This window comes from Anguilla anguilla, chromosome 7 (assembly GCF_013347855.1).
Source record: "Anguilla anguilla isolate fAngAng1 chromosome 7, fAngAng1.pri, whole genome shotgun sequence".
Taxonomy (NCBI): domain Eukaryota; kingdom Metazoa; phylum Chordata; class Actinopteri; order Anguilliformes; family Anguillidae; genus Anguilla; species Anguilla anguilla.
In genome coordinates, this window is record NC_049207.1 from 16,695,609 (window position 1) to 16,707,897 (window position 12,289).

At 43.3% G+C, this 12,289-nt stretch overlaps 1 protein-coding gene across 3 annotated transcripts in view; it reads right to left on the reverse strand.

Annotated features, from left to right (window-relative positions):
- Positions 1–12,289, reverse strand: part of LOC118231615 (cadherin EGF LAG seven-pass G-type receptor 1-like) — an 82,446-nt gene that overhangs the window by 21,963 nt on the left and 48,194 nt on the right. For all 3 annotated transcript variants that reach the window (XM_035425612.1, XM_035425613.1, XM_035425611.1), the window contains exons 6-8: positions 5,436–5,593; positions 3,834–3,997; positions 3,419–3,544 (exon numbers count right to left, since the gene is read on the reverse strand). In XM_035425612.1, the coding sequence (XP_035281503.1) occupies positions 3,419–3,544; positions 3,834–3,997; positions 5,436–5,593 (448 nt within the window). The remainder of the gene's footprint in view (positions 1–3,418; positions 3,545–3,833; positions 3,998–5,435; positions 5,594–12,289) is intronic.

Below are 12,289 nucleotides of genomic sequence, written 5' to 3' on the forward strand. Positions count from 1 at the left end.
AGAAAAACTCATTAAAGGTGTGGCACAGTCTTTTACAGAAGTGCTAGAACATGTTTGTTCTGCAGTTTGTTCCTCTTGCCAAAATAATTAAAACTATCAAAAGATAATTAAACCTTTTTTCCATTCGTTTTAATTAATTATTTGCCTATTTTGGTCACCAATCCAACAACTTCAAAATGCTTCAGAGGTAGGTTTCTTTGGTGCAGACATTATCACCCCTTTCAAAGAACCTAAGGGTTACACAGTGAGGGTGTAGGGGAAGAAAACTTCAACTCCTTGGTAATGCATGGCAGGCATTCTGGGCCAGAGCGTTAATCACATATTAGTTGGAGAGTCAAGGATTTATTCATGTAAGCTAATGAAACAGGGTGATGCTTCCATGGGCAGAGTGACACAAACAGGTCTGTAATCTTGTACTGTGGTCAGCTCTTTAAAACAGAGCAGGATAGTCAGTGACTCAGGACACAGTGAGTCAGGACCAAAAAATGTCTAATCCAAAAATCAGCACACTCCCCCCACCCCCATTACTACAGTCATACTGAATTCTTCCTCCTCACTGAAGGAAGACCCCCATTATAACTCGCCAATAAAACAAGCAACCTGGTTTTCCCAGGTCCCCAGTACAAGCCCTAACCAGGCCATGTTCCATTTCGCTTCAGTCATTCGCCCAGCGAAGGTGACAGATTGGACTGGCACGAAGCCATACCCCATATTTTACAGACCAAATGTGTTGGCGGATTGAACAATCAACTCCGATATGAGGAGGTGGGAGAGGAGTTCTACTCAGAAAATCAGAAATAATCACTCTAATGCAGCAATGAAGCAGAAACTCGCTAAAATCTCTAAGAAAAATCCATGAGTGTTGGTACTTACCATAATTGCCTTCAAGGAACATGTGCAATGTGCTTTCAGGCCTAAGAAATACACTACTTTTCAACACAGAAAGCCAGGAGATAGAGAGCTTTTTTGATCTTCTGTGATACCACCTACGGAGAGCACAATCCCCAAAGGAAGGCACAATGTTGTCAGAACCACTGAGGGCTTGTCTGTCAGTGCTACTAACACCCTTTCTATTGAAAGCAAGACAAGACTATTCTAACTCTCATTGGCTCCAGGGCAAATGTTTCTCCTGATGCATGACTGCAATTATCTGTTAAAACAACACAGACAGAGAGAGGGGGGAGAGAGAAATAGAGAGAGACAGACCGACGGAGAGAGAGCGAGAAAATAGTATTGGCAGCCCCCTCTCATTCTCAGTTTGCTCTCTCTCTCTCTTTCTGTCTCTCTTTTGTGCACGCATACACACACACACACACACACACCTCTCTACCCCTCTCTCAAGCACAATGCTCCAGTGACTCTGAAAACTCTTTAGCAGATGCAATGAAAACAATTGCTACCGATACCATCGACTAAGCCCGGAGCTGCAGCTCAGTGCTGGGACAAAAGGAAGTTCTGAGACACAACTATGCTGGTCCGGGAGGGTACGATTACAAATTACACCTTCATTCAGCAAACACAAAGCTCTTAGCAGCAGACTATCCCAATAAAACTGGTCACCTCCAGGTTGGCGATCACACAGTGACTTGCATTTCTCCTGTGTGCTCGACACTACAGATGCCCTATGCAAACATTACACGTGTAAAAGAACTCTTCACCTGTATGCTGGCTAATTTCCATACAAATTGTATCACAGGGAGTCAAGGTGCTTTCACGTTACATTCACTAGTCCTTCAAAGTCACTAAAGCATATCTTCTCACTTTAAAGAACTCCAAGAACTAGGAAATGCATTTATCATGAAATCCTACCCTAGAAACTGTCCAGATGGGCACAGCTGTCATGAGCCTTTGCCTTTTAAATCAGTTGCTCAGCATGATGGAGCAAGCTATAGTAGACACATGAGCAGAATGACTGTTATGTCTACCCAAGCATCTATCATAATACAAAATTACCACAAAAATGTTGTAAGACATCTATAGAAGTTATCCCTGAAAGAGTTCAACACAATTATGCATTAATCAATCAATGGCATAAGACATGCTATGGCCTAGGGTTGGAGCTTACATAATGCTTGCCCAGCCATTAAACCACAACCGCAAACTGACAGTCGGATGAGTCAGTCAGCCATCACTTCCTCTGAATCTGCTAACTGTCCTTCACGAAGACAGAGTAGCGGGCCAACTACCTGTAGCAGAATCTTCCCGTCTATGTTTCTGTTCTGATCTGTGGAGACTCTACCCAAAACACTGCCCATATTATCTCCACTCTTACTGTACCTCTGGTACTTCTTTAGCCTGTCCACCATACCGGTATCCCTCCTGACAATATCTGTAACACAACTGCTCCTTTTGGCTCCACCCGCAGAAACAAAGTACCACTTTACTCCCCCATGAACCGTACTCATATTCACACTCTTTTAGCTCCATCCTCAACATCACTTCCCTGGCCTTGATTCCAAACCACAATTTAGCGACTGCTCACGACCAAAACAGCATGCTGACTCATACTCAGTCTTTGCATGTCCTGTAATTACCTGCCTTCAGGTAAATATTACTATGTTGGCAACAAAACCATGGGAGTAGGCAGCCATGCGCATCATTTCCAGGATTAAGGTCAAACTAAGCCATCTCCAAAAGGAAAGCCACACACAGGGTGTTCAATCATTTCTTTTTTCAAGGAGCAGTTACAGTGTAAAGCACTTACTGCACAGTAACAATTGGCAGTTGTTTTAGCTAAAGCTAAAAACAATGAACTCAGGCTTGACTAATTGCCCAAATCAGATTTTGCATAATTATATGGGAAACCCAAGTAAACCTATGAGTGCACAGGATCTTAATGCCAAACAAATGGAAACTGTAACAAATGCTGGGAATAAAAACTGAGAAGATAAAGAATTCTTGAACTGATTCTGTTGACACTCAAGTGTGTTTTTTAGACCAGAGGAAAACACTTCCCACAACAATGTTCTTGCCTTCTCCAGCTAATAAAATCAATCTGTGAATGTGGTCATGTGACATATCTGTCACCTGACTGCTCTAAAACACGAATAAGAGGCACAGTGTGCATATTCATGTTTACAAATGGCAAGCACCTCAACTTAAATCATTTTACCAAAGAAAAACAGCATTGTTCCTGATCTTTTAGGATAGCCGTGTGAGTCATTGACTGTTTCTGTGGAGACATTTCCTCTGTAGGAAGCTCAGGCACATTATCTGCAGTGTCTGCTTCCTTAACAATCAGTTAGCTGCTGCTGCTTCACACAATCACACAATCATGCAATCAACAGATCACAGGTTTTTATCACCTGTCTTACACACACACACATGCACACAAACACGCACACACACACACATTCTCCATCTTACACATTCACTGTCTTCCTCTGTTTCTCCAACACTCATTCCTCACATCTCTCACCTTGTTCGCAGTTTTTTCCTCCGTAGTGTAGAGGGCAGTCACAGGAGTATGTGTTCCACTTATTCACACAGGTGCCTCCGTTCTGACAAACATTTCCAGCGCAGAAGTTCCTCTTGGCTGTGCAGCCTACTCAGGGAATTTCAGAGGTGGACAGAAGAGGAAAACACAAAAATCGTAACTTCAGAAACCAGCTTACAGTCAGCCAATGCACACACATTGCTTTCTCCAAGTCCAAACTCAGGTATAAGACAAGTCAAATATGAAAGGATTTCACACATAAACTATTACTGCCCTGACGTGGACGGAAACAGCTGAGGAAATTGGTGGGGATATAAAGCTTGGCAGCAGTGTTTGGAGCATAATGATATGACTGTAATGTAATGCAGCTGGGAGATGGAGCCAGGATAGGGCGGACCTTCAGTGGTCCCGTTGTTGGCGATGAAGCTGGCCATGTCCGTGGGCTTGCCGTCAATGGTCAGGTTCCTCATGCAGCCCACAAAGTCTCGGTTCTGCACCGGGAAATCCTCCGGGAGGTTGGGAACCCCGCCCAGGAGCAGCGGGCCGGTAAGGTCCAGGGACCTGTAGGGGGTCAGGACCGTGAGATAGAGAGACACTGCCTTCTGGGACAAACTTTCCTGCTAGGTGTCTGAGCCTTAGCGACAACAGACACAAACTCTGAAGGAGGTCACTGTATTAGCTATTAGGCTATTGTGCCTGATTCTCCAGTTAGCAACAAGGAGAGGAAATTTCATAGACTGTGGTACAGCACTGCAAAATTCGGGCTGTCAAGTGGAATAACTAGCTAAAGCACTTGTTCTTAGTGTGGTTATATAACCCATGGTACAGACAAAATCTCTGATGGAGCATCTGAACAATTTTATAACCTTTTCTGATATGCCTTTCCTGTTATCCCATTTCTGCCAGCAGATTGCCGATGATTAATCTGATTGTCTGGGAAAGCTTTTCATGTTTGTATTTGTATGTTCCAGCTCTGAATTGTCGCCCGTCGACTTCAACAACAAAAAAAATAAGGTGTGCAGAAAACAAGTACAGCTTGCAGAGGAAAAGCCACAGTTACTCCGTTTCAGCTTCCAGGCACACATGTCATGAACACACAGACTTAACTGCAGGCAAAACTGAGGCATGCTCCTTCACTCCTCTAAATTCCCACATCAGAAAACCAGGGGTTGTGGCAACAACATTCTATAATCACTGGTAATTGAGTTGTCATATTATTGAAATTGTACTCAACTTTGACCCAGACCAAAAACAGTATACCGCAGACACATAAACAAATGGCATTTAAAACTATTTGGATAGTTCTGTGTGGGAATTCATATTTTTTGGCACATTATGTTTGAGACTGTTGCTTTTGGTTACTGCAGAAACGGGGCAGGGTTAGGCAGGAGGAACTGGTTTACACTCACCGCAAGCGGCCAAGAAATCAAGTGTTGACTAATGAGCAGGGAGACATGAGCAGCTCTCAAACAGGCTGCCACCTATCAAACCAGAGCCACTTGTTCTGTAGGGGCTCATTTGCATTCCCTTTTAGGCCTTTTTAAAAAAAAATCTAATGTGTTTGAACAAGTTGCCTCCACCGACCACATAATCGCTTGAACTCATTTTCTTTGCATCTGGTTTCAGATAGAGAAGCAATTAGCAGAGAAGTGAAAGCTGAAAAGATAAGATTTGAGCCTGAAGCAGTTCCAAGCTCCGTGAAGCTTGCCACCGAACGGTATAAAGATCTACAGAGATTATCAGCGGTGAAAAGCGGTGTGAATGGAGGAGTGTGACCTTTTGTCAATTATTGGTAATTAAATGGTGCCTTCTGGCCAAAAGGCTCGCAGCTTCGACTGTGTCTACAGCCTGCTGCTCGAGAGAACAGCCCGAGGCAGAGGGCAGAAAAGCACAGGCCCAAAGGAGGCATCTGAGCGTGAAAGGGAGAGACCGAAAGTGAAAATCTGCCCCAGGGGTGGGACTCCGAGTGAGGAACAGACGAAAAAAAAGCTCAGCTCACTTCTTCTGCCCGGTTTGGGTGCCCTGGGCGGCGCAGGAGTAGTTGCCAATCTGGCCACCGAAGCGCACCGCCATGGCGATGTCGCAGTCGTCCACGGCGACCACGGCCACCTTCTCGCCCGAGGGACCGTGCGGGAGGCCCAAGCGTCCGATGTTAGGCTAGAACAGAAGGAAAAGCCACATAACCATAACGGGACAAGAGACCATAAACATTTTGAATACACAGCACAGTGCAGAAAAATGTATAAAGAGTAAAATGCAATTTATTTAAACTGTAACACTACTTACACATAAAATACTAAAAAAAACATTTTCGATAATGATGCCTACTTCACATTAGTTTATTAATTTACCATAAAATAATTAACCGGAGCTGGACCAATGTTTGAATCTGATCCAAATTTGAATATCAAACTCTGGAAAACCTAGGAAAACCATTTGTTAGAGCCATAAAGACTAAGATAAAGTCAAACTATATGCACAAGGTATGCGTGAATATTTTCACTGGGTAGTTTAGAAAAGCCAAAATCAGAAGCTTGTATATCTTTTCCTGGAGGACAAGAGTCCCCTATGCTCTCAAACCGAATATCCGATGGGGATAGATGATGGGAGATAAGTTCAGAAGAGAGTAGATTGTTCAGGGTAGATGCAGGGCTCTCTATTTCCGAGTCTTAAAGACTGCAGCGAAGCGGGCATGTGGGTAGAGCACAGTGGTGGCCATATAACTTTGTGGGCCGGCTGCTTTTCATCGCACATGTGCCAAATTGGATTAGCATAATGAGAAGCGAGTGGGGAAACAGATAACTGCAGAGACTCCATTCCGTGTCAGGGTTCTACCTGGGACTGCGCAGTTTCCAGCACATGACTACAATAACCTGCCTTATCTGCCCTCCATGTGCTTGTTTTTTTATCACCCCACAGCCCCACCCATTTTCCACATAATGTAAACACTTTTCCATTTTCCATTTGCTCAGAGCTCTGTGTTTCTGACCTTATTTTTCACACACAGGCCGAGTATGCCTTTGATCTCTTTCCTGTGGGACCGTGACGCTGCAGAGGATGACTTTCTGACGACATTACGGGTGGGAACTGCGCAGCTAGGAATTTTGGGAAGCCTTTAAACAGCTGCTTTGAAGGGCTGTGCATTTCAGAGGTTGTCAAAGGGTAATTTTAGGAGGTAGCTGACCTTAATTTATGGACTCAAGAGTGAATGCAAAAGCTCAAGATGTGTTTATCACGTTCTTTCCGGCTGTTGTAGCACATCATGTGGGTGTGAGGGACCCAGATGTCTGTCAGCGATCGACTAAACAATAGATGATTATAGAGTTTATTCTGTACATACCAACACAATAACTTGTTTTAACTGTGTTGGTATGAAAAGATGTTTTAAAATATTCACGTATGACAAGTAAAACAAAGCACAAATTAATTGTGGGGAAAAAACACTGAATGCCAGAACAAAGTTTAATATCCTATTTCCATGTTATAGAATGGATGTTGAAGAAAAGCATTAATCAATCTCTTGCAAAGAATAATCAAATTAAAGACCCCCGGTTTCAGGTGGTACACATGAGAATCTGTCTATTCCTGAGGTCCAGGGTTAATGAGCCCCACTCTCATCTCTCAGCCATGATTTCTGACTCACTGCAATTCCTCCTGCTTTCGGTCTTTTCAGAAAGAAACAACTCAGCCTGGAATCTCATTAAAGTCCTGGACCTCTGCCAACCAACATACTGTATGAAGAAAGGGGGGGGGGGGGGGAATAGCCATGAACAAGCCAGGGTTGGCACTCAGCCTTCCCACCAGCCCCTCCCAGCCACTGGCCACCGCTCATAGCCCTTCTCGCTTCGCACTGAATCCGACCTCCAGTGCCTGCGCAGCTAGCACCTGCCCCACAAGTCCCAAGAGAAGGGCTGCCCTGACGGACAGACGCAGGCTGCGGTGGGAATTGTCTGAGAGACACCCGCCTCCAAAAGCAATCTCACTTTTCCATTATCATACACTTCTGACAGGAAACTCCCCATGACATGCTAGAATGCCACAGCCCACATTAGCTATATAACTGAATAAAAAACTACATTTCCATAAATGAAATTACCACTGAAAATGCCACTACAAAGTGCACAGGCAGAGAGCACTGGAAAAACACATCTCCACAGCCAGAGAGTTCTGGATAATCAAAGTGCACTATTATAGATCACAGAGAACAAAGTACATCACCATAGAACATTGGGGAGCAAATTACGTCACTACAGAACATTATCTGCACTACTATAGAATTCCGAGAAAGCAAAGTGCCAGAACCGGTCCGAACACTGGAATAAATGACATCACCATACAACACTGAAAAGGTTACAGTGCCAGAATAGATCACTAATGGAGAAATCTACAAGAAAACAGAAGAACAACTAACAACAAAAAAACCATTATCAAAAAACTTATATACTTTCATAATAATAATGGAAAAAACAAATAAATGAAAGTAGAATTTCATATTGGTGTAAATGGCTAATCAAAATGAAAAAAGGAGATAAAATTACTTTCAAGACAGAAGAAAATTGCTTTCTTTCCATAAACTCGCCACCATGAGAAAGAAGCGATAAGAGAGGCAGTTGCCCAGAAAATAAAAAAGCAAGATTATTTTTACGCCTGTCTGCATCCATTTATAATATTCAGCCTCAGTAAAAGGAATGTACGAAGCTAAGAATGATTTATTACACTATTTTATATTTATTTAATAAAATAGCTGAACTATTGAACTGGTCTGTACTTTACAAAAAGAGGGGTAATGTTAGGCCAAGGTGTTCCGAAACAGTCAGTGCATATCTTCACTAAAGGTGACAGGTATGGTATGAGAGAAAAAAAGGTTTATACATTGTTTTTACTACAGCACTTACTATCGATGTTTCTATATTAAGTAATGTCAAGTTCATTGCCATTTTCAGATATTAAAAAAATGCATACATAGGAATGAAATTACACGATTGATATTTTCATGAATTCAACTTTTACAAAGCCAAAATAAGTGCCAATTGCTGCAAAGCAGAAATTAAACACAACTCTGTTTCACACTGTCTCTCTGAACCTCCTGGCATAATATGCAACATGAGAACATAAACGTGCCATTCCTCAGAGTTGCACAGAGCCTACCATAAGGCTAGTTAGCACCCTGATCATAGTGATCAGGTCCTTCGAGAGATTAGTGTACTGAATACGCTGAGGTCTCTGGAGCACCCCATCCTAGAGGTGTCCATGTAAGGACAGCCTTCCATGAGATTATTCCATTCTGTGGGTTACCAATATCTGATTAATGACCTTTAAGGAATCAACAATAGGCACGCTACACTTGTGTGTAACTGCTGTGGTTTTCAACACAGTTCCAGTATAATGCACATAAAGAGAAGCCTGTCAAATACAGCAACTTTCTGTGATTTATGGGTCTCCAAGGACCGGTTAAGGCACTCTATCGAAAGAGAAAGCTGAGGTTCTTCTATTCCTGTTCAAAGGCATGGGTTTTATCAGTGGCCTGTGGTTTTGCATAAGAGAAAGTGACAGACATCCAATGGCAAATTATCACTGCCCTGTGGAAAATGCTTCGTTTAGGCAGGTACCCTCTCTATATTAATTTGAAAAAAAGCTCACAACTCTGGCCTGTCTACAATGTACACACGCACACACACACACGCACACTCTCTCAGGCATGCATAGAGAGGAACAGATCCAGGAGGGAGTGTAAATAATAACCCATGTTATCCAGGTTCATCCAGAGTAATGGCAAGATCTTAGTCCTGCCTGGTTACAGACACTGTGGTGGGACAGAGTTGGGGTAGTGGCCAACTACGCCCACCACACCTGCAAACACAGGCTAGTGCCACATTTCCTTTCCGCCTCCAATGGAGGAAGAATAGGACAGCTTTAAACTGCCAGTAGCCTGCCTGGTGATTATGAACTGACAGGAAAAGCTGTCACATAATCTCGATGGAGATATAAATCTCACAGGTGATTAACTGTGTAGTCATAGAAACATCTGAAATAAAATACCCTACTGTGACCTCCCCCCCCTCTGCCAATATTGTAACTATGGTACATTCCCTCTGGAACTGACAGGTGCCCACCTGTCCAACATTTAATCCCCAAGGAGTGCCATGGGGAATGCGAGAAGTCAGCCATTATGTCCATCTCTGAAGAGACTGCAAATGTGAATTCTGCCCAGTAGTGTCTCAGAGTGACCCTGGTTTTATATTGCTGAACTAATGTACTGGACAAGGCTGAATGGCACCAAAGAACTTGTTTCCATTCACACTGAAACACAGCAACTACAACACTTAGGGGAATGGCAGGCTGACATGGGGAGCCGTGATTTTGTAGAGATCGCGAGTGCCCATTTGTACGCCCCGATTATTTGTATGTCCTTCTGCATACAGGATTGGCTACTTTTACAGACCTTAGAAGTATTCTGGTGCAGCCCCTGATAATCTGGCACAGATGGGACTGTGCAGAAGTTGGCCCAGATGTAGCACGTGAAGTACTCCCTGTCCCGCACACCCCTGCCCCCCAACACACAGTCATCCCTGCCCCCCACCCCTCCCCAACAAACAGCCGTGAATATCTGTTCATCCAGCTGTCTGACCACAAGTGTTTCGCACAGACACACTTGGGCTCCCACGCTACTCCACCAGGATCAGCTGCTGTCAATCATCACATTGAAGTAGGGGGCGGAGCCTTCCTCAATCTCAATTGCACACCCTGCTACATGGTTGATGAATATAATTTTTTTAAATTTACTTAAATGCTGGCTGCCTTTCATGTTTATCACTGTCTCTCTAAATGAAAAATCTGAAGTTTAACAGCTTTTTATTACAGTAAAAAGTGTAACAGGCATACACAATTTCATCTCTGTGATTTCCGATTCCCAATTTATATAAATTTGGTAAGTAGTCGTGGCCCTAAATAATCTCCTTCACAATCCTGCGATCACTCCCCGATTTGAGGTGATGATTCCATAATTAATGTCTATGGTCAATTCACAGGACGAAGCGCCATGGTAACGTATTTGACTCATAAAGGGAAGAAGGACAGAGAACACAAGCAGTCTGCATAGCTGGGAATCAGAAGCTGGAAATTATCCTCTCTCTCCTCTCCGATGTACACTGGAAACTGCCGCGGATTAGGAGTATGACCTACAACACAAACTCGAGTGCTTGCTTTCATCTGAAACACAAGTTAGCGCAGGATAACACGGCAGTTATGGCCTTAAAACATGTAGTTGTACAATTCAGTGGTGATCAGGTTACAGTCAGGAGAGATGGATTGACACCTTGTGCTAATAAAACAGACAACGGAGGCCTTCCCTTCCTGATGCCTGCAGGTGAGCACAGCTGACTGACAAAACATACTTTCAGGCCGTTGGCATGACAAACTCCTCCTATTATTTTTGATTACATAAAAGTCCATAGGAGATTGTGTTACATATAACTGCCAAAACAAGAAAAACACCTTAAACAGCATATCACCATTTCATTAAGACTTTGTCAAGATACTGTGATACGTTTAAAAAAATTCCCAAGAAAGATGGCTGCGAAAAAAGAAACAGCTGTAAAAATAATCACCATTTAATTAAGTCATATTCAAATTGTGATGCATATAAATCAAGGCCTGCATTCAATCAATACACCCTTAACTTTCACTAACAAATAAGTGTAAGTGAGAAATTTTTTCATTCATGAGTGCACAGGTGAAATCGTTTTGGTGGTCATTCAACTCATCACACCTTCTGCAAAGAAATTACTCTCTATTGTGTGTTCAACTTGAAAATCAATGTTGAATGAATGTAGGCCAAACTCTATTGGGTGTCTTCAGTTTGCATGGAGAGGGAACCAATAGTTTGATGTGTCTAAGAGCTGCAGAAAGCGCACGTGGCAGGAAGGAGAAAGGCGGTGCACAGGAACTCTCCAAGGGATTATTTTCATAAATGGCACATGCAGCTGTGAATTTATTCGGGTTTTCAGGAGGAAACATATTTTCCTGCCTCAGTCTCATAACCTTCGCACAATGTCCGCAAAATTTTTAAAACAGGAATGTCGGAATGCTCTGCTTTGTGTGGCGGGAGGACACACTGAGGGCCTGCGACATGTCCCTTTTTCCTGTTCAAGAGTACAGCAAATCTTTCTGGAGTCTCCCCTGACGTTCAACAGCCTCTTCTGTCATGGCCCACATAGAGAGACGTGTCCCTGAATGTCAAAACGACTCATCGTTTACCTGGTAGAAAATGGTCTCTTTTGATGTCATACATAGATGGGCAGGCAGTCTGTCACGACAAATAGCTTTCGGATTTACTCTCTTTGGTTGGGTGTCCATGTCACGATATTTCTTCAGCCACACAGTGCGGCACTCTAGCGCTATGACCTCATATTGGCGGTGTCACTGTACACCAAGAGGGATGCATTACTGACAGATGACTTTGCGGCTCCACAGAGACTCACCCTCAGGATATACATACAGGGTGGTGTGTTGTTTGGTCACCCACAGCACAAGAGGAGCATTTCAATGCTATAGGTTACAGGGCTCACGTTTCCGAAACCCTTCTAGAACAAATTTTGACGATCAATGGTCGGCTTCTTTTTAGAGGTGCCTTTTCAAGTGCGAAACAAACAACACAGTCAGGCGAGAAAGCAAATAAAGAAGTCTCTCAACTCTCCCCTAGAGTGCACTTTACCTGCACTCCTGCCTCACTTTGGCATTCAACGGCTGAACAAGTTGACCAGACGTTCCATGGAATGGGTTAAATTGAAATGACTACATCTGAACTGAAACATTTCGAAGTCCAGTCAGTGCCAGCTGTAAAAAGTTCCTTAA